Consider the following 23,696-nt stretch of genomic DNA (forward strand, 5'->3'; position numbering starts at 1 on the left):
AATTACACTTAAAGGGACACTAAATGTTATTACGAAGTCAAGTGAAAGTAATAAAGCAATGCTCTAGAACGTGTAAGGTGCCAATATAATCGCGAACAGAGCTTTAGTAACCGAGAAATTGAGGTAAATGCATGACGTGATTTGAGACCCCCAGCGACATTCCGGTGCTAGCCCGATGACGAGAGCACTAATCATCATAATTTATGTCACTAGTACTCAACTACTCGTATTAAAAAGATCCTTCCATTAGGTTATATGACGAAAGAAAGTCCGCGTGGCATCCGTTATCTCAGGGTCGAAAACCACGATGGTGTGTCTTTTCGTCTGTTTATGCTCCGTGGCCTACACAGTATATGGCGAACTCACACAGCTGTACGCAATGCGGTTATTGACGCTAGCCCAGCTAGCGAATATTTTTGCGAATCTGTATCCTATTTTGCCGAAGTGCAGAAGGTGCAGACGTACGTACCGGAGTGGGTTCCAAGATTGGAAATGTTGTTGCACATGCCGAAGTACAGACGACTTGTAGTCAGCAAACAGCTCATGGTTCTCGGTACTATGATCTTGTTATTCTTTCTCTTTCTATCCCCCTAAACCCTTCCCCCTGCGCAGGGTAGCCAAACGGAACTATCTCTGGTCAACCTCGCTGCCTTTCTCTGCATTATTTTCTCTCTCTCTCACTCTCTTCTCTCTCTCTTAGTGTCGAGCGAAGAAATAAAGAAAATAATACAGCGTGGCTGAGTGGTAGAGTAGCTGACTCCAACTCAGCGGGCCCAGGTTCAATCCAGGCGGGAACTGGGTATTTTTGTTCCGCTCCCCGGCGATACCTGCTACGTACACTGGGCACCGGTGGCGGAGGGGGTGGCGGTGGACTTGATTGCCAACCGAAACGGCTATTGGAAGATGCCCATTACAGTGTACCCAGTACAAATCCACATTATTGACGAAAATGCGTCATCACATAATAAAACATAAAGCGCAATTTACCCTCACTCGTTCATGTTTTATACGACGTTTAATTATTACCAGGTGTGCTACAGAGAATCTGTTTTTAATACAGGATTTATTTTTTATATGCATAACCCTCTTTTGCAGATCTGAAAAGTAAAGAGACAGGAAGCGGAGATCAGGATGCTGATAAGACAATAGGATACAGTCAAAAAAGGAACGCTTGCAATGCTCATCAGAAGGTGTGAACGGAATGTACTGGGGATCACCGAGAGTGGATTTGTAAGATTCGCCTAGCAATTTTTTATTTCATTTTGAATCACAACCATAGTTGCTCCTCCCATGAAATTTTTGTATTGTTTTTCAAAGCTAACGGTGACAGTGTCACCTTTTACTGCGACAACCGTTTAGAGCTGCGAATTTGTTTCCCTTGTCTAACCATCCGTCCATGATTTTACATTCGCGATGAGTCTTGCGGTTATTGACAACACAGAACCAATTTTTTTTTATCCTTGACAAGGAACCTCGTCATCTTCAGCAGCGCCTTTGCCACAATGTGAAGAAAAAAGGCGGCACAGACACTGAAGACTGCTTACGTGTGGAAATGCGAAGGGATCCCTTTGGTAATTTTTTTTCTCGTGCGTTTCTTGTACGCGCAACCTCTCACCTGCATTCTTATTGCGCCTCGGTATGGCCAGTTCCAAAGGCGCCAATCATCTCAACACGCTCGCTTGCCCGCAAGGAGTTCAAACGACGAAGTTGATCAAGACGTACTTAAAGATTCCGCTTTTCCGCAGTGCACGATACGGGTTAAAGACACTTCGCTTATCTTCCAAATGCCACTTAGCGCTTCAACCATTCGCGGCTTCTTTGTTGTGTTGTGTGTTAAAGCTGCTGAGGTTTGCAAGCACTGACTTTCTTTGTGTGATGAAGCCCGCACCAGCTGCCACGCAGTTCATGTTTGTGGGTCTATTTTAAGCGTGGCTTTGCATATCCTGAACTATTTATAGATGTCTTATGAAAAACTGTTATTGATTTTTTCAGGTACTACGTTTTTGCCTGGCCTTATTTGCAGCGGGGTTAAATCACGCTGCGTTTTATGAGAACGTATACAGGCAAGTGTTTTTTAAGAGCTTGAACCTTTCTTCAAGAAGACATCTTCGATATTGTGGCTACATGTAAAGTGATTTAGGAACAAAGGTAGCTAGCTCCGTACGAGATTTACTCTTAGCGGTGGCATACAGCTCTACTGTGCGGCTTATTGTTAGCGCCTGTACGGTTTTCGCTGAAAAATTCGCGTCATGTTTGTGAAGTCAATACATCTTTCTGCTGTGTGAAAAAAAAAAATTTGCCACGCACAATGCTCAGTGCCTAGTCCATGAGCGCTTTGTTATCCCTTCATTCTTTTGGCAGCAGCTTCTCCAGCGTAGAAGTGAAATGGTAATACCGGAAAGGATTAAGCCCGCCCTTGCCACCATCGCTTATATACCTTGACCGGCACTGCTCCGCCAATAATTTTATCGCGTGGCTTCTCTTTTCAGCAGCATTAGTAATGAATAATTGAAACGTTTCTAAGATATTTCTCCGTGCGTTTCCAGGCGGTCACTAAGAGAGTTTCTGATTTAGAAATATTAGCGCGACGGGTGGTTCACCGACGTGCGAAGCGGAATTGCATCGGCGGTGAATTTTTTCGTACATGCATTTGTCGCTGCTTTGGCCAACTGCTAAAAGCATGCAGGTGTTTGGCAACGTTAAAATGGCTCAACAATGTGTTTAACTTTCTCTCCTTATCTCGAATCGTAACGCACAAGCTCACATTTTACTGAGTGTGCCGAATACTTCAGGCGTCTTTGTGAGCAACACATCGCGCATGCCGTCACGAAATGTTATTAGAAAGAACACAACAGATAGCTGACTGTCGATAGAGAGGTCTATGTTTAAGCTTTTCCGTGCAGGTCTTGTTAACCCACCGAAAGGTCAACCGCTTTGACAACACCACGTTCGTCACCGGTGGTTCTTGCGGCCTCTAACATTATATAGTTTCCAATGGGACAAAATACAATTCAATAACCTCTATACTACAAGCAGACCTGGTCTCGGCATTATCATTGAAAGCTAGTGCTCATGCTTTAAATCAGCTATTTATTTTACGGCTGAACCAGGCTGACCTTTCAAGCAGGTTGAAATATCCTTCACATCCGTTTCGATGTTATGCCACATTTAAAAAGAAAGATGCCGTAACACATTTTACAAGAGAAGGGATGTTCACTTTACCCTTAGATATACTAAAGTACCTCCCCTCCATGCCTTTGATAATTCGTGCTGCTGCAACTGAAGCTTCACGTTACTTTCGGCTACTTTATGACATATGTCTCAATGTGTCAGTATGTGCTTTTCTTGTTCTTTAGCCCAACTCTTGTGAAGCGTTGAGATATGCAAAAAGGGGCTTCTGCTGCCAGGTGAAGTTGCTCGAACTGTTGACAGGCGTTTGCTGATTAGACCAAATTGCTCATTAGCTCAACCAATGAATATTTCATTGTGGACTGCATCAGTGTGGATACTGGAAGAAAAGGGGCAGTCACCGAATTTGTGGTTCAGGTGTCCAGGAACAGCTTTTTTTTATTTGAGTCTCCTTGTCTATAGACCCGATGCTCGCGAGGGATTACTATCAACAGTGCAACCTTCTAATTTCCATAAACGAGTTTTCGAAAAATTCGTTGCTATGGAAGCTGGGATGGACATTGCTTTAAAAGAAACAAAACTGATAAATATAAGGGCCCCGGATGCACAGATCCCTTACCTTGGAAGTTTCAGGCTTGTCGCACGGTGTCCTATCTGGCGCGACCACGGCGTAAACGGTCAGTTCATCTGACGTCTCTGAGCCAACAGTGCAGAGGATTTTACAGGTAGGGTTTTCATGGACCATTTGCTGCATTCGAAGGTGGTCGATTGTTGTTAGTTATAGAAAACTGTTTAAGGCAAATTATTGTGGGAGTTAAACATGACAAGAATACCATATTTGTAAATTTCAAAGGAGATAAAATGTGTTATTATCATTCCGGGTCATAAAAGGAAGACATTGTAGCGAGATAATGAAAATTTGAACTACACGGATTTGTTTTCTGCACAACCTCGCAATAAAAGGACCCGGAAGAGTGAATCTCATTCCTTATTGTATTGGCGGACTGAATTAGATCTCAAAAGAAACCGTCAAGTGTTAATTCATTTAATGTATATGAGCGGAGTTTAACGTTTTTCTATTTATTTTATGCAAGCCGTACCCTTGCAAGTTCTCGCTTGTGTGTGACACGCACCGTCTTTTATTCTATGCTAAATTCACAGAACGGAGCTCTAAGAGAGAAAAGGTGGTGACAGAAAACATGCATGTTTTAGGGTCTATGAACCGTTTTTAGCGTGGTCTCCCTCCTTATGGCAACAATGCCCTCCGGCGTGATGTAGACGGGAGCCCCCCCGCAAAAGTATTGCACTAGCTGCAGCACTTGTCGTTGTAATAAGACACAAGAATCTAGAGAGGAGGTAAATATAGTGATAGGGAGAAAGTAGACAAAATGAAAGAAATGATGTATCGAGAGTAGGCAGAAAATTAGTACACTAGGATGCTGAACCTATAGAGCCAGTGGCAGTTACAAGACTAGCGAATAGCAACCTTGTTCGCTTGTGGCAGCTCGCATACGTAGGAGTAGCGTGGGAGAATGGGAACGGTACGTGAATAACCAATGCTTGTTTTGGGTCCTTTCGGCAAAGCAAGTGCTACCAGACATGACAATAGGCGCAGCCGAACTGGAAAAATGTAAATTGAAGGTACGGCCCGTTTTTTTTTTACTTATTAAAATAGGCACTGAGCACGTTTTCCCACGCAATCACCTGACGCCGGGCGTGCAGGCAGAAAGCAGCTTTAAAGCATCACAGCATCAATACGACACTTCCGTCAATCCACACTTCTCCCACAGTGGGCTGCTCCGTGTGCACCAATGACTCTGCCAACGCTCTCGCTGGCTACGAATAATGGCGCAGATGAACGCCTCAAGCAAACACATCTTGCTAGGTGTTTTATGTACTGTACATCGATAAACACCGGCAGTTCCCACAAGCTTGCCGCTATCGCATTGCACCAAGCGCTGTACAACTTGCACCATTACCGTTAACATCACTACCGTTTATATTGAATAAGGAAAAGAGTGGAAAAAGTTTCTCCTAAACCAGTTACACCACAGTCCATGCGAACTGCAAAATTTTTTGATGCCGGGTACTTGCTGATGTGTACACTGGCTAGGCAGGACCCACCCAGGTGTTTTCGGGGATCCGCAGGAGCGAACCCTAACCGTATCAGTCTGTCATGACGTAATGCAGCTACTGAGAAGCTGTGCTCACTCTTGTGATTGTGAAATCAGGTCAACTGACGACGGATGTGCCCGGTAAGCAGAGGCAGGTATGCACGAAGCGGAGCACACACCGCGTAAGCTTCAATGAAGCAAAACCACGTGTGTGCTACGGGTATTGTGCACATCGTTGATGTGGATCGCAGCACACATAGCACTTGTGCCGGAAGAACTTATCTTCTAAGCAGGTAGGAACAAACCGTATTTCTGATCACTGGCATGCTGTAGCATACACTACCGACCAAGTGAATGCTAAAGTTTCAGAAAGTGAGGTTCAAGAAGACTCAATTTTTCCCCGGCAGCTATATTTCTGTTAAACTATAAAGCCTGATTTTTAGCTCAGCATTGGCCTTCTTTGGGATAACGTGATGTCTATGAAGACTGCCAGCTATATGTGATGGTGTAGTTATTAAATGTATTATTCTTCTGTCGATATAGATGGGGTGTCGTTCTGTCTATTTCTCCGTAAACAAGGCGAGCCTCATAAGTTTCCTGATGGCGCCAATGCTAGCATAGAAGACATTTGATCGTAATGGCTCTCCACTGTAACCACGCCTACTTTTGTTATGAAACGACTCTGGATGTCCAATATCCACATATGCGCTCTTAGGTATTCCTAACGCAGGTACGCCTCCTACATGACTAGCGCATGCGATTGAACATTTTTTTTCAATAGAACGCACCATGTTTTACCCCGCTCTTTAGCAGATTATTATGTGCCACGTTACGCTTCTTCTCAAACGACAAATGATTTCAACGAAAGTTGTGGTTCCGCTTAGTGCACATCTGTTCTGCGTAATGAAGCGATAAAATACTGCGTCAGAACTCTAACTACAATAAGTGTTAAATGGTATATACGGTTGAAGCGGAAGGACTTGTTCGTTAAATAGCGCATTATTTTCAAATACGTCTTGGAATATGATTTTTAATATTTGTCCAGTACAGTATTTATGGCATGGCAAATTTGCCCATCCCATTCAACTGTGACAGTGTGCGTCGGAGCCCTAAAGGTGTACTGTACTGTACATGTGTATTGTGCCACTCTTTGTGTTGTCTTGTCCTCAATCCTATTTGCCCGAAAATCATCAACATAGCATTCATTTTGTTTGCGACACAACACGATGTTTGACAGTTACAATACGCCTACCCAGCTTTTTTATGCACTCAAGCATAGCATCTGAACAATGCGGTAGACAGCAAATTACACAGGATGAAAATGAAGATAGTGCTATGAATGAAATTCAGCTGAAAGCATTCATAGAACTACTACGTAAGAGCTTCATTTATATTGGAACATGTGCGAAAAATGTGTACGTTTTTTTTGCTCAAATTATGCTGTATAAATTAATTTGCACCAACAATTTATTTAGTGAGAGTGCTGCAAGGCGTAAGTGCAATATTTTTTCCAAGTACTCTAGGCTTTCTTTGTGTACAAAGGATCTTGCACATTTTATTGCTATGTAAGATTGTATACAATACCTCGAGATGATGTGAAGGCGAAGCAGTATAGCATGACAGGATTTCGACTTCAAAAACCAATACAATCAGCATGAGGGTATTGCGTGCTTAAGCAAGAAGGAATTGCACTTAGGAATTTAAACTTCCATAAAACGTCTTGCTCCAAACTACTGTGTATGCATGCGACTTCGCTATTCATCGCTAAGAAGTAAATACTACATTATGTAGAATTTGTAGTGCAATAATTTTGAAGCACACTAGGAGTTAGTTCATACCTTCGAATCTCGGTGCTTTATTCAAGGGCGATAAGGTAAATGATTCCAAAAATACTTTCATAGGTTGCATCATACTGACATCACAAATACCAGAACTTCATTACAGCTTTTTCTATGGAGCTTGTAGCCAATATTTATTAATCTGGGATAATTTAAAGCATGTTAAGAGTGTCCTTGGCCACTTAAGTTCAGAATCATGATTCTTCTAAATAAAAGAATGTTTTCCCTACATGCTATTGATAGGCTAAATCGCTGCCTTTTTGGCGCACAAAATTACACACCTCAGCTTTCAAAAGGTATTGATCGTTTGATAGAAACACTTGGCACTTTCTCCTATTTCTTCTTTCCTGCCATGTATCGCCTGCAGTGGCTGGAACCTCTGTAGTGGTCACAACCTCTGTGACTGTCTCATTTTCCGTGAGATCACTTTGTTCAAACAAGCACGTAGCATGGTTCCTGCGTGGGCATAAGAAAGAAGCAACTGTAAAAGTCTTGTTGGAAAATTCTCAGCAGGAAAAATAATGGCATGATTTTTAACTTAGTATTGTTGCAAATGTTCGTCACTTCACTATCCCGCACGGCAATGAAAAAAGAAGAAGCGAGGCACCATTCTCTCGGTGGATAAAAGGACAGAGCTCGCGCTTGTGGAAATATAATTTCCCGGTACGCCTCTCGGAGTAATAGCTGCTAGTAAAACTATTCTCACCCCCCATTATTGTCCTCTGGTACGACATCTTCCTACAATCTGACCAAACAATAGTAAACTTTTATTAGGACTTTCTCGTTAGATTGTTTTTTTAACTTTTCATGCTATAACTGTCTTCTCCGGTGATTCCAACAGGCAAATTTGCATGCCTTGATGGTTCCTTCGTATTCAGAGCAACACCCCTCTGGGCAATAATAAATATTTAAAAAATATCTCTGCAATGCGTTGATGTGTATGTAATTTATTTTATAATTTCGCAGTTCCAGACACCACCTCCCGAAGTTTTCGAAATCGAGGGCACATGCATATTAATCCTAATTTATTTCTCTCTTTATCTGCTTGATGCGTGATTCCTTCTCGCAGCTTTCACGTTATACTGCCCACGTGCTAAATATTCTAACTGTGAGTGCGTCTGCCAACACTCGAAACTCCCGAAACACTAGCGTTAGGCACTGTGCCAATGGCATGTATGAAGATGTGGTGGTACTTTGTGTTGGTGAGCGCTGCTAATGACAAATGTTAGTAGGTTTGTAAATCACTGCTCTACAGAATTTCTCATCAAAATGGTGGCAAAGCTTACGTAAGGTAGGCTTTGATGGCTTGTTTGCTGCAATCTGAATACCGTGGTCGTTTTACGTCAGTGGCTCGTTTGTTCATTATGGTACCGCCATCAGCTGGACACTCCGTTGTCGTTTCTGCACCGTCATGAGGAGAACCTAAGCTGTGGTGGACATACATGTTATTGCAGCGAGAGAATCTGAACAGAATCTGTTCATATTCCTAATGTGTAAATCTTAATAATGCGATTTCGTTCAAGGTTGGTACATGTATATCGATGTACGTATAAGCCACGCAGCCAATAAAACTGAAGATAATGGCACTATCACGTTTGGAAATGACTTTAAAATATCTTGCAGGAGAACCTACATCAAGATGGCTGTCGACATTGGCGCAATTAGCAATCAAGCAATGTAGTGACGCAGAGTGCCACTGAAGGCACGTCTATTTAAAACTCATTGCGGTCATTCTCGGTCTTCTGTTGTTTAGGCTATATACAACCTCCACTGCTTCTGGCATTGACTCACTTTTCTATCACACTTTTCTATGCGCATGACGACACGTGGACGACTGAATGAGAGTAGGGAACGAAGGAAACACTTTGACGACCAAGACATTATGACCATAGCCTAATGACGAGCCTTTGACGAGGATGACGAGACGCTGACTGCATCACAAGGATTGTACGACGACGACTGCCTGAAGACAACCTAATGACGAAACTGCAATGACAACGGCGGGCTTATCACAACCTAGTTTCGGCAGCATTGTCACGATAAAATTGACAAAAGAACAACGGCTCGTATAGAACGACGAAGTCGGCAAGACGACCATGCCTTGGCGACAACGTTAGTACGTGACGATAGTGATGGTGATGGCCTGACGGCGACGCCCTGACAAGGGTCGGATGACTAATAAAAATGGTGACGATTGAATCAACAGGACGCCATAACGACGACGACATGACGACAGCATGAAGAAGCTTGTACGAAAATTGCTGCAAGACAACGAGGCAACGAGGGCGGCGGCATGACAATAGTATGATCACAATGGGGTGACCTGGAGGGCATGGTGATGACGGCGCTATTACAATGACGCCATGATCAGCTTCGGAAGACAAAGTTGCAGGGACAATAATGGAACGACCGCGACAACATCACGAGCACAACCACATACTCAGTTGTCCAAGGTATTGGACAACTCGCACCATAATGATGACGGCATGAGGACAGTCTGATGACAAAGGTGAGATGACGACGATGGAACGACCACCACTGCATCATGACCTCTAGTGGCGCAACCTAGTAGACAACTTTGCCAATGGATCAGCATAAGATAATAGATATATAGCTAGATCAGCTTAATGTGCCCGAAGTAGACAAAGGATGCTGAGCTCAGTAAGATAACAATATTATTAAGAACCAATAACACAGGACCAGAAATGCACCTCTCTATGCTTTACCATAATATTTAACCTAATTTCCATAAACGAGTAAAATGCCTGACCCTGAAATTTATGTTTGTGTCAGCAGCACTGTAACCTAAGGGAAGTCACATAAAGTTCCTACATAAGTTAAGAATGACTTGATGAAAAAGCCTCCTGTACAGGTCATTTTAGTTGCTTATCTTAGTGCCTGTTTCGAGTAGATATAGGGTTCAATAGAAGTGTAGTAACGTACAAAGAAAACAGCGTATGAGGAAATTCCCCTGACATTCTAGAATTTCGGCCAAACCATACATTCAAAATGCTAGTTCTTTCTTTCCTTCAAGCACACAACGATCATCGCTTCTATCCCATGTGTTTTGCGCACGTGAATGTAACTCTTTGAAGGAAGCGAAGAAGATTTCCATTAAGAATGGTCGCATGCGCAAAGCTATATAAATTGATTCATTATGTATATTTCTGACTCATTCACCCCAATTTGCACATTGAAATTACGACATTGAAGCTGTGCAGGAACAAAGATATATGCAGCCTCCCCGGTAACATCTAAAACGCTTTTGTTTACTAGTGGTCATCCTTCATATATATATATATACATGTTGTGTCCTTTGGTGTGTGCCACCACCCTGGCTTAGCCGCTATGGCACTATATTGCTGATCACATGGTGGCGTATTTTACTTCAAATGGGCCGCATAGCGAAAACGCTCGCGTACCATGCGCAGATGCACCAAGATGATCAAAATTCTTTTGCTGCCCTCAGTTACGGTGTATTTAATAATCAGATTACGGTTGCGCAAGTTATTGCACCAATTTCATTCTAGGTGTCTTGTAAAATGTTTTTATATTACGGATTATGCTAGGCAAACAAACTCAATCGCAGGATTTAGAGGCTGATTGAGCAACCACTAGTACCTTTCGTAGTCACTGACATTGAATTTGAGGAAAGACACAATGACCTAAGTCTTTGTCTTTAAGTTGTCGTTTCTAATTGTCAAGACGTCAAGAGATAACCCTAAGCAGCGTGAAGAGATTCTAGCAAGGTACACAATGGATCTTCTTTTTTTGTGCGTGTGAAATAGAAAAATTCCGCGGAACGTCAACTAGAGGATGTGACTGCTTCCGGGGTAACGATAATGATGATATATTGCAATCCCATTCAGAACGGGGCGTTCACATACAGTCACATGGCCTGCTTGCGTTATTCAGGAATCCCTACTGGGAGAATCCCGTATTCCCTATAACTCCTATATTCAATAACATCAACTGATAAATAACAAAAATGGGTTTTTGTGTGGGATCCTATATCTTTAATATCGACTTATCGTATATAAAAATTGCGGGGCATATCGATTTTTTAATAGGGACGCTATACAGAATATTGTTCTAGCGTTTTTGTGCATCTCGTTATTCTTTCTTTTTTCTTCCTTGAAACTTCTATATTCATCTCGTACTGCTACCTATACTTGTAAGGAATGAGGGTCAGTCAACTTCTTTCGTGTTTTCCCCAGCACCAGCACAATTTTTGCGCCAAACTTCTAAACGTCTCTGTTTATCTCGACCGCTGACCGGTGGATGCTTTCATCTGCTATACATCAAAGCACTTCTGAAAGGTGTACGTTAGCTACAAGTCTGACTGGTTAACTCTTTCCGCATTCCAGAAAGATGCTCTAAGTGGCTTTCGAATTTTCTCTGCAGCAGACAAATGCCTCATTTTGTTGCGGATATTTGCTCCGTTATGTCATTGTTATTAAGCAACCACCTGCAGCCTCAAACAGCTAGGCACTGGCTTTGATGTTGTCGTATAGATTTTCGTTCGAGTTTCTCTCTTGTGATTCTTCTAAATATCCATGGTCTTTTAATGCGAAGCAATATATGCCTCATTTCGCCGAAATCCGGCAGTGGAGCGACCAAAACGTGACCCTTCACGTGACCAAAACCTGCTAGCAAAATGACTGAAGGCGCAAAAAGTCAAAACACGTGAAGAAATACTCAGGTTTACGTCAAGTTTCTCAGCGCCTCAGGCAACCCGGCATTGTGTATTTCACGTACCCACAGCATGCGTCCCTTCTGGACACCTGGACACGCCACTCGCCATGGCAATGAACGCGCTAATGCGGTAGCCTGATAGCTGGCTAACCGAGCTCCATTGGAAGAACTGTCGAATCCAGACGACGCACCGACAGAAGCACTCAACTACAGTGAAACTCGACAGCATTACAGAGATAGCACGAGACACTTCCCCCCCCCCCCCCACAAATTCTCTTAGCTGAGAAGATGCCGTCGCGTGACGACTGCTGCAAATTAATTCCCTTCTTTGTCTCTCTTATATTCACCTATTCTATGCTACACAATATCCCTCATAATGTCCCCACTGTGGAACAAAGGTCCCAATATATCATTCCACCTGGGAGTACTCACACCCTCCGGCTTACTCCGCTATTGCTTCACCTTCACCATCTTCCTAGGAGAGTGCGATGGTCAGCCTAGACCCACAAGAGCAGCGACGGCTGATCCGGTGGGCACGCGAAGGCGTGGGAGCCAATGGGGCCCTGAACTAAGGGCTCCGCCCTACCAAGAATTTTCTCCACGTCATAAGAAATAAATGTTCTCTCTCTCTCTTTCGCTCTACCTAAAAGCTTACACAACATATTTCATGGTGTGCGGATCCCCGTCGTCATCGCCTTCTATCACGTGCTAACAATCCTTCATGGCGAAAGGGCACCGCTGCGCTTCGCGTAATGGGTGGTCATACACAACAACAGTATCGACGCCAAATCATGAGTGTATCAAATGCAGTGTAACACCGCCATCATATCTAAAAAGCAACGATGTGCAAGTTTGCAACGTGCACGGCGACATACGGAGGAATACCTAAGCGAAAACATTTTGCCAGAGCGACTGCAACGCTTTCGCATTCCCACGCGTAAGCAATCTTAAGTGGCTTTGCCGCTGTTTTCTTTTTTATTTTTGCGGTCAATTCCCTGTGGCCGTTTCGCACACTTTCCTTTCATGATTCTTTGCTGTCTTTTCACACATTTATTTCTCTACTTTTCTTGAAAGCTTTCTAGTTTGTTGCTTGAAGCTCGCCCAATGAAGATTTAGTTTTGCGATGTACAGTTTTGCTCCTGTGTTCATCGCAGTCACTACCACGTGACTGTATATATATATATATATATATATATATATATATATATATATATATATATATATATATATATGGCAGGAGAAAATTCGTTTGCGTGCAGCCCAACTGGTTCGAAAACTGTTTCGTATATCCTTGCCCGCGTTTATCTGAAATTTCGTAAAATAAGGTACAATATAGCATCTTGTTCCGATAATACTCACAAATGGCCTACTTCGTGAGCAATGCTCAATGCCCCCGTGTATTTCGTCCCTAGGTCTATGGCGACGATGACACCATGTCCACTGCAAGCTCCTCTTGTATACGCAAGACCTGTTTTGCCGCAAGAAAGAAATTCAGTTACTTACGCCTGCTGTGAACACCGTTTCCCATTTCTAAAAGCTCCAAGAAAACTTAAGTTACATTGAGCACATATATGTTAATGTGCTCCTGACATTTTTATGATGAACTTCATCTTAGATTGTCTTTCGCTCCAGAGCACATCTAAACCACAATCTATAACCTTTTGATTATTTCAAAAGACTTTCATGAGGTAGCCGTAAATGACAGCGCACAATGAAGACGAGTTAAAGAACAGCTGTGCCAGGCGAGCTATGTGCGTGAGCACGTCTTATAAGTACTAGGGCATTCTTTTTTCCCCTAACACATGCCAGGACTATTTTGTGGGCTTAGCAGAGGCTTCGTCGAAAGTTTGAAAGTCACCACATGTTTTGATGCAGGCAATGCAGGCCCAGAAGATATTGTCTTAGAATATGTGAGAAAACTCCCAAGCACCCAATATTATTGATAGACAAGCTAATCCATTTAGAAGAATGCCCAATGATACTTCAATGATATCCTAATTGCAGGCTGCTTGTGGTACAGATTTATTTTGATATAGAAAACCACCGCTAAAGCTTGAACAAAGATGCATCCAATTATTTTGCCTTTGATATCATTGATGATTTTGTCTTTACACAACTTTGAAAAAACAATTTGTAGGGATGCCTAATCATGCATTGCTTATGTATTGTGAGCCTCTATCTTGCACTCAGGATATAAACCAATGGCATAAGTTATGGTAAAACTCGCAAATCTGAGAACTTAAGCAGTCGCTGTTTACTCAGAACATGATTGCACACATTCTAATTTGCAGTATATAGGATCACATGCGGACATTACATCTAATGTATACTTCTCAAAAGAACACCTTCTTTATGAAAATTTGATGTACTAAGAAACTTTATCGTTGAGCATTTTTAAGACGTTCATTTTTTTCAATGAGAAAAAGTGAGAATGCCAACCCAGTACATAGAGTTGTATAGCAACATATGCGTACAAATTTATTTATCCCTGAAATAAAACCAATTAGGTAGGGTGGCCATCCTGTTGTTTTCCAGTCAGTCATTAATCCAGTCATTACTAATATGGATGAGATAGTTCAAGTGGCTGAGGAGTTCTGTAGAGATTTATACAGTACCAGTAGCACCCACGACGATAGTGGGATAGAGAATAGTCCAGAGGAACATGAAATCCCACAAGTAACGGCGGAAGAAGTAAAGAACGCCTTGGGAGCTATGCAAAGGGGGAAGGCAGCTGGGGAGGATCAGGTAACAGCAGATTTGTTGAAGCATGGTGGGAACATTGTTCTAGAAACAGACCACCCTATAGACGCAATGCCTCATGACCTCGAGCGTACCGGAATCTTTTAAGAACGCTAAAATAATCCTATTCCATAAGAAAGGGCACGCCAAAGACTTGAAAAATTATAGGCTGCTCAGCTTACTGTCCGTTGCCTACAAAGTATTTGCTGAGGTAATCGTAAATAGAGTCAGGAACACCTTATACTTCTGTCAACCAAAGGGCCAGGCAGGATTCCGTAAAGGCTACTCAACAATAGACCATATTCACAATATCAATCATGTGATAGAGAAATGTGCGGAATATAACCAACCCTTATGTATAGCTTTCATTCATTACGAAAAAGCCTTTGATTCACTCGAAACCTCAGCAGTCATGGAGGCATTACCGAATCAGGGTGTAGACGAGCCATATGTAAATATACTGAACGATATCTATAGCGGCTGCACAGCCACCCTAGTTCTCCATAAAGAAAGCAGCAAAATCCCAATAAAGAAAGGCGTCAGACAGGGAGATACGATCTCCCCAATGCTATTCACAGCGTGTTTACAGGAGGTATTCAGAGACCTGGAGTGGGAAGAATTGGGCATAAAAGTTAATGGAGAATACCTTAGTAATTGCGATTAGCTGATGATATTGCCTTACTTAGTAACTCAAGAGACCAATTGCAATGTATAATCACGGACCTGGAGGGGCAAATCAGAAGGGTGGGTCTAAACATTCATCTCCAGAAAATTAAACTAATGTTTAACAGTTTCTGAAGAGATCAGTAGCTTACGATAGGTAGCGAGGCACTGGAAATGGTAAGGGAATACATCTACTTAGGGCAGGTAGTGACCACGGATCCGGATCATGAGAATGAAATAATCAGAATAATAAGAATGGGCTGGGGTGCGTTTCGCAGGCATTCTCAAATCATGAACAGCATGTTGCCACTATCCCTCAAGAGAAAAGTGTATAGCAGCTGTGTTTTACCAGTACTCACGTAGACGGATGAAACCTGGAGCCTTACGAAAAGGGTTCTGCTTAAATTGAGGACGATGCAACGAGTTATGGAAAGAGGAATGATGGGTGTAACGTTAAGGGATAAGAAAAGAGCAGATCAGATTGGGTGAGGGAACAAACGCGAGTTAATGACGTCTTAGTTGAAATCAAGAAAAAGAAATGAGCATGGGCAGGACATGTAATGAGGAGGGAAGATAACTGATGGTCATTAAGGGTTACGGACTGGACTCCAAGGCAAGGGAAGCGTAGCAGGGGGCGGTAGAAAGTTAGGTGGGCGGATGACATGAAGAAGTTTGCAGGGACAACTAGGGAGAGGCCTTTGCCCTGCAGTGGGCGTAACCAGGCTGATGATGATGATAATGATAAAGATAATGTAGTCCTGTAGATACAACATACGTGTAGTTTAGGTCAATTGCTCCACATAAATTTCCTGAAGACGGTGAATGCATCCTAGCACACGGTATACAAAGACACACATTATACGTAATATATCACATAGCGACAAATTTAGGCATTTTTATTATTGAATGTACATTATCATTAGGAGTCCAAGTATTATTAAGAGTCGCCTGCTTCTACTCACATCGAAGATGTACGAGGCCGTACGACAAGTTTAAGCAATGTGACATAAATAGTTTGAAGGACTGCACATGAGAGCCCAGTTCGGTCATATGAGTGTGTGATAATAAAAATAGCACTGATGTTTAAAAAATCACGTATTCAGGGTTAATACATATTTTAGAATAACAGAGTATCACGGCAATTCTTAATTCGCTGCCAAAATATTGCTAGCAAATATTGCCGTACCATCGTCATACACATCACCAACCTGAAAAATAACATGGTTATGAATGCCATAATTATCGAGGAAAAAACAATGAGCCAAGTAAACAACAGCGAATAACACCAACTTAATGACCACGCATTCTGGTAATGCTCCTGATATACAACAAACAAGCTCCCAATTCAATAGCTCACATTAGCGAGGTTTCAAAGATAGTACATGTACGCTGCAGAATTTAGGCGTCAAGAATTTCTTGTGAATGCAAACGGTATCATGTTGGTGGATTATAAGAGCCTGATGGAAGTTTTTTCGCACAGCGTGCTTACTCGTCCTTATATCTTATTCTTCTTTAGAAAATCAGCTCGAAAGCTGTATCGAGGGGGTGGAAACAGGTACAAATTTTCGCAACGAACTTAATTTATTGTTTGATTGACTGAAGTGCGATTCTAAAATCAACAATAATTGAATTGACCTAATGACCCTTAACGGTATAACTTTATATACAATCTAGTCTGGCCAGATCTGATGAGTGTCTAGCGCTGAAAATGAGATGAATTATTAGCGATCACTCTAGTTTTTAGGAAAGTTGAGAACGCACTTTTGAAATAACATTTCTTGTGGCTCTTTTTATTAATGTCTTGAATGTAAAAAGAGATATCAAAGTATACCATACCATACGACACAATCGTCGAGCCATCGGGTCTCTTGCGTTCCATGTCTCGCCTGAAATCTCAAATATCCAATAAATGAGGCAAAAATTGATGTCTAAGAGGTTTCATCACATCTATAGTATGAACATTACTCGTATTCAGTAGATTTATTGACTATTTTAGCGTTTCCTTCTGCAACACATGCATATTTTATTAAATTACACATCACTAGATGCCTGCGAAAATTATTTGTGAAATTTATGCTTTGTAAGAGCAGGAAAAATTAGTTTGCCTTCACCACAATTTGCACAATACTTCCATACTCTAACAGGCGAAACAGCTGCACTGTTTTCCTTACCCTATTAAAACGATGACCGCATCGGCAGACTGCATTTCTTTCTTCGTCTTCGAATATTTTTCCAAATTCCTAAGTGTGCCTTCAGCGTCGACAATATTGTTCTCCGTGATGGCCACATAATTGACTGGCCCCTGTAAATTTGCCACTGTGAAGAAAACAGAGTAGCTAACGATGCAACTTACGCTTTTGTTGATTTCAATGGCTTTCAAAAGAATACTGCCGGGAGGGTCAAGCTGGCCTAAAATCTGGCTGACCTGGTAAACAAGTATGAAAATAGTGAGATCCCCAATATTCAACTCAAAAGATATACACAATAGCTCTCAAATTCATCTGACACAGTATAGGATTAGCGTTGTTTTTTTATATTCTATGACATTATACGTAGCGACACAGGAAACCAAATTCGTCGTATGCTTCACTAGCATCTTTATTGTCAAAAAGAGAAGACCAGTCTGTGCACAAAAGAAGTGCGCGAAAGTGTTCCATATTTTCGCTTGACAAGCATCTGTAGCTGAACATGGTATCAGGTAAAGTTCTTTCATGAATATAAAATGAGCATATAATGAATATTGGACAATGATCGCTGATATGATAGCTGATAGTGCCGGCTGTGTAAATCTCTGCAGCAGTGTTAATAATGAAATTGTCGTGACCTGATTTACAAGATGGTGTCACGCGAGTAGGTGTCGTAATAACGCTGCAGAAACCGGAGGAATTGATTACATTAGTTAATACACGAGTTAGAGCGCTTTCATCAAGCACGTTAATGTTGAAGTCACCACCAAGAAGCTCTTTGTAATTGTGAAAAGTAGTATGCTCTGAGAGCTTTTCAGTAAATTCTAAGAAATTAGACATATTACCAGTAGGTGGCCGGTACATCACAACACATTATTGTCAGATTTAATGCTTAGCACTTCGTAATGTGGCGTGATGCAGGTGAATTCCTCAAGCACATCACACTGTATGCCGAGCTTGACATGCAATGCTACACCACCCCCACGTTTATTGGTGCGATTAATAAAGAAATGTGCGTAACCATCTATGATCAGCATTTCGCTTTGTTCTTGATACCACGTTTCAGAGAACATGATGATGTCAAATGGAAAAGTAAACTCAGCTAGAAACATAGTATGTCGTACTTATAGGCAAGTGAACGGAAATTCACGTGAAGCGCGGAAATGTTTCTTGCGTGTGCGGGCAGAGCGATTTCACTTAGTAAGCTATACTCACGATACATCGTGTAGTCAAGTAAGAGCAAAGTTTCTGAGGCGATGTAGACGGTACTACTGGCCTCAGTCTTGCGTGCAAGTACTTTCCCATTTCGCTTCCAGAAACAGCGCCACTGACATTCGTGCTTTGTTGCTAATGCCAGCGAAAGATGTTTCAAGGTGGGACACAGGTGCTCATTAATAAATACCCTGGTATCATCAGGAATTTCACCCTGATTGTTTCGCAACCTAGCCTTCGGTGCTTTTTCAAGAACACTGTCCCTCTTCCGTCTGTTCTTAAAATCGATAACTATATTAGATTTGCCAGCTTCTCGGGTAGGCACACGGTGACAAACTTCAATGTCAGAAGGAGTTATGGGCTCCGCTAGCACATCACCAATTTTCCCAACTAGTTCAGTAACGCGTTCATTGTGCTGTTCCACAAGTCCCTTAATTTCTATATTGGACCTGCGCGAGTATTGCTCCGATTGAACAACCCTCTTCTGAAGTTGTTGAATAACGTTCTCATTTTCCTTGCATCTTGCCGATAACTATTCATTCACCTTTTTCAAGGCTTCCCTATCTGCTGTGGCTTCTCTAAGCCTCTTTTTCATGTCCTCAAATTCATGGCTCATGAATTTAGCACTGTCCATAAAAGACTTCATTTCAGCACGTAGTTCTCAGATATCGCATTGGCTTTCTCTTTCAGTTGTTAGATTTGGTCATGGTTTCGCAAAGGAGGAACAGTACCAGTGGAAAGAAGGTATAATAATTATACAAGAAATACGCAGCAACACAGGAAGACTGCAGCGACAGCGTAATCTATCTAGTTACAAAGCATGTATCATTTGCACATAAACCTGCAGTACAGGGATCAAGTTTTTAGCGTTGCGCCGATCAACTGTCACTGCTGCCAAGTATCCGTCTAGCGAAGGCAGCCAGCTTTTGTACGGCTTGTCCTCTTGACGTCCTCAGCGCAAGAACCGTCAGGGAAGCGACGCAAGCAGACCAAGGCTCCTGGTGGTAAGCAAGATTCGTGATATCTGCAGTACAGGGATCAAGTTTTTAGCGTTGCGCCGATCAGCTGTCACTGCTGCCAAGTTTCCGTCCAGCGAAGGTTGCCAGCTTTTGTATCGCTTTTCATGATCACGTCCTCAGCGGAGGAACCGTCAAGGAAGCGACGCAAGCAGACCAAGCCTCCTGGTGGTAAGCAAGATTCGTGATATCTGCAGTACAGGGATCAAGTTTTTAGCGTTGCGGCAATCAGCTGTCACTGCTGCCAAGTTCGCCTAAAGAGCCGGCACTTTTCTAAGCATTGTCTCCTCCGGAGATCTTTGATTAAATCGACTGTAATTCCTTCTTCTCCTGCCGCTCTTCCTCGTTTCATGTCTTGCAAGGCCGTTCGGACCTGCTCGCTAGTTATTGGAGGAGTTCCTGTATCCTGTTCATTGCTGTTTCTAATTGAAGTATCCTGACTCTTCTCGGTACTGTACAGGTCAGTATAGAATTCTTCCGCTGCTTTTACTATATCTTCGAGATTGCTGATGATATTACTCTGCTTATCGTCCAGTGCATATGCCTTGGTTTGTCCTATGCCAAGTTTCTTTTTCGCTGATTTCGGGCTGCGTACATTTTTGCGGCTTCTTCAGTCTTTCTCACATTATAGTTTCGAAGATCCCTTATTCTCACTTTGTTGATCAGTTCTAACAGTTCCGCAGATTCTATCCTATCTCTTGAGCTGCACACTTATCAATCTTGTCGTTTCTTTATTAGGTCCTTTATTATTTGGGAGGGCTTGCCTACTGGTTGCCTTGGTACCTTGCTGCATCTGAAGCCAACCTAGTTATGGTTTCATTCATTAGCTCTATGTCATTATCATCTCTCTGTTCTGGGGCAGCATATTTCGTTGCAAGTACAAGCGTTAATTTGTCTGCTTTTACCCTCACTGCCTCTAGGTTGACCTGCTTCTTCTTGAACAATTTTGCTCTTTTTCTCTTCAAATTGAGCTGAATCCTAGCCCTCACTAACCTATGATAACTGCAGTTTACCCTACCTATCGCTTCTCCATCCAGCACTATGCGGGAATCATCAGAAAGTATGAAGTCAATTTCATTTCGTGTTTCACAATATGGGCTTTCCCAGGCCCACTTCCTGTTGCTACGCTTCCTGAAAAAGGTGTTGATTATTCGAAGCTTATTCCTTTCTGCAAATTCTACCAGCACATCTCCTCTAGCGTTCCTAGAATCGATGCTGTAGTTGCCAATTCCTTGTTCACCAGCCTGCTTTCGCCCCACTTTTGCATTGAAGTCGTCCATTACTACAGTATACTGAGTTTGCAATTTTCTCATCGCTAATTCAACATGATCATAAAACTGATCTACTTCATAATCGTGACTGGATGATGGAGCGCAGACTTGTACTACCTTTAATCAATACATCTTATTAGGTTTGATTACGACTACAGCTACCCTCTGATTATTGCTGTAGAATTTGTCAATGTTGCCCACTATGTCCTTGTGGATTAGGAATCCTATGCAGTATTGCTTCTTATCTAAGAGACCTCTAAAGCAGAGGACGTAACCGTTATTCAGCAATGTAAAAGCTTCACCAGTTCTTCTAATCACAATAAAGCCGATGATATCCCAAACAATCTGTGATAGTACCTCAAAGAGTCCTGCTAACCTAGCCTCACATGAGGGGGTTCGGGTGTTAGACGTTGCAAGGGTCAGTTCCCATTAGCGGCTTGTCCGGACCCCGATATTCGTAGCACCCTCTGCTGCGTTACGGGTCTGACCGCCGCCCTGGTCAGGTGCTCCGCAGATGCTGGGGACTGATGGTCATTGGGTAATTGAGTGAGCCATTTGGGAGGTGTTGGCCTAATACTCCAGCAGGAAGGCCAATTCAAACCCAGCATAAAAACCCCCCATTGGCTCTAGACATAATGAAACGAGATAGAAGTTATGTTCATATAGAAATTCAAGAAAATCTTCACATATTGCCACGAAATGAATTTTGGAACTCGGACATCGAATATCCTCCATGGCTGCTTACAGTTCCAAAAATCGAATTGTCAGTAGATGGGATATTCAGAAAAAGACACATGTTCATTCAAGCTGCTCAACAACTAGCACTATACCACATATATATGCGGTATTCAGGATACACACACGTCTATACAGACGGCTCCAGCACAGTAACCTCTTCAACTTCATCATTCATTATAACCGCACCTCAACAAACAAGAATCACTTAAGTTATCTCGTGCGACTTCGTCCACAACGGCTGAACTGTTCGCAATCCTATGTGCGGTAAAATTTATATTGTCAGTAACAGATGCGCAAAAATGGGTAATTTTCAGCGATTCACAGGTGGCTCTAACATCACTCTGCAGCACAAAGGGGAAAACATTCAGCGACAGTATAATATATGAAACACTTAAAAGCCTCACAAAGGCAAGCGAAGCGAAACATGCAATAGCATTCCAGTGGATGCCAGGTCATTGCAACATTCCTGGCAACACAGCAGCCGATGAAGCAGCACGACAAGCGCACCTCAAAGATGATACAGCTCCGCTCCCAATATCAAAGAATGAATTACGCTGCATTATAAGGACAACGTCTTTCATCATGTCTAGAAACACTTGGTTTGACCAGACTTCTAAGAGCTCTGACTTATACCATATTGATCCATTTATAGAATTCAAATTTTCATTGTCATTAGATAGAACTATGGAAACGCTTATTCATCGATTAAGGCTAGGCACTGCTTACACAAAGCATTTCTTACACAGAATTGGCCGAGCGGAAACCCCCGAATGTGATTGTGGATTTGTAGATGAAGATTTATATCACCTCCTTCTAGATTGCCCACATCACGACACACCAAGATGCCGACTTGAATCAGCGCTAATTAAATTAGACCGCAGACCTTTCAGTTTAAGGAAACTTTTGGGCCCTTGGCCAACAACGGCCTTGCAGAAGAGCGCTTTAAAAGCACTAAAGACTTTTCTTGAAGACAGCGGTATTGTTGGACGTTATTAGCGCTTTCATTGGTCTGTTCATTTCAATGTCACTCTATATATGCATCTGTTTGGGAATTATGTTATGTTGCCTGTTCTGTTGTGACTGTATGTGATAATAGATTTACACGATGTATGTACCGCCCGCTGACTAGACAATGTGTTATTAGGCGACAGTATCGTTTGTACTTTTGAGACCTTCGTGTACATAAGTGTGAAAACATTTACATTGTATATTGTATGTACCATGTGTTCATTACGTCATAGTCTTCCTATGGAAACATGGTGTGATAAGTCCTGGTGCTTGTGCGACAAGATTATCTGATATGTAACCTTGAACCCTGCATGATGTATGACGGAACCTCCCAAGAGATAAGGAGTAGCCGGCGCCTTAAATTGCGCGCCAACATCTCCTTATATCATATCAATAAAAGAGGCCAATTCCTGATCTGGTGAGGGAGCATATATATATATATATATATATATATAATTACAATGAATGAATAGTGCAATGAATATGTCTATACGAAATATGTATACTTCATGTGTATAATATGTTCGAATAGGATCCTATATTGAGCAATTTGCAGAACGAGGATCAAGGTGGCGTGGTGGCGATCGGATCAGAGTGGCATGACGCCATCTAAATGATGATGATGGTGAAACGACCTGCGGGTCGATGATGGCAAGATAACAACGGTACGACGATTGCTGTGTGATGGCGATGGCTCACGACGGTGGCATGACGAGAGTCTGATGTAGAAATTGAAATGGCGACGATGTAAGGACCGCGACGGCATCACTACGACGGCCTGACAACGAATACATGACGGCGAATGTATGTCGACTAAGCAACGACGATGACGGCTTGGCAATGGCATGGTTACATTAACTCAAGGCTTACGAATGATTCGTTCATGCAATGAAATGCACTGAACAATGTAGCTCAGCAAGCAGAAATTATGCGAATGGCAGAAATGGAGATGTTCTTGCTACGTACCACTGCCATAAGGAATTCTGAATACTCCTGTACGTCATTGCCTTGCCTCGTCACACGCTGGACTAGCACGTCGTCGAGAATGAGGTATGTCTCTATGACGAAACTAGAAGCCGATTCTCGT

The 23,696-nt window shown here is 42.4% G+C and overlaps 1 protein-coding gene across 2 annotated transcripts; it reads right to left on the reverse strand.

The window, feature by feature from the left end:
* Positions 1 to 998: 998 nt before the first annotated feature.
* LOC129380719 (uncharacterized) lies at positions 999 to 23,696 on the reverse strand. 2 transcript variants are annotated; one of them, XR_008608909.1, is made up of 7 exons: positions 23,576 to 23,696; positions 17,532 to 17,603; positions 13,136 to 13,244; positions 8,368 to 8,508; positions 7,363 to 7,537; positions 3,749 to 3,877; positions 999 to 1,097 (listed from the first exon to the last, which is right to left on the reverse strand). XR_008608909.1 is itself a non-coding variant. In XM_055062528.1 (6 exons), the coding sequence occupies exons 1-6, from the start codon at positions 17,055 to 17,057 to the stop codon at positions 1,071 to 1,073; spliced, it is 624 nt and encodes a 207-aa protein (XP_054918503.1). In that variant the 5' UTR covers positions 17,058 to 17,279; the 3' UTR covers positions 999 to 1,070. The 2 variants fall into 2 exon arrangements, 1 of the variants encoding a protein (XP_054918503.1); XM_055062528.1 differs by lacking the exons at positions 17,532 to 17,603; positions 23,576 to 23,696 and adding an exon at positions 17,015 to 17,279.

The sequence above is a fragment of the Dermacentor andersoni genome, chromosome 10 (assembly GCF_023375885.2).
Source record: "Dermacentor andersoni chromosome 10, qqDerAnde1_hic_scaffold, whole genome shotgun sequence".
Taxonomy (NCBI): Eukaryota; Metazoa; Arthropoda; class Arachnida; order Ixodida; family Ixodidae; genus Dermacentor; species Dermacentor andersoni.

Excerpts from the sequence above, each read along its gene's own strand:
- LOC129380719 (XM_055062528.1), bottom strand. The coding sequence starts at position 17,057 with ATGGAACGCAAGAGACCCGATGGCTCGACGATTGTGTCGTATG. Across the intron at positions 13,245-17,014 it reads CTCGACGATTGTGTCGTATG|GTCTTGCGTATACAAGAGGA; the intron begins GTATGGTATACT and ends GCGGCAAAACAG. Across the intron at positions 7,538-8,367 it reads GCCATCAAAGCCTACCTTAC|GAACCATGCTACGTGCTTGT; the intron begins GTAAGCTTTGCC and ends ATGCCCACGCAG.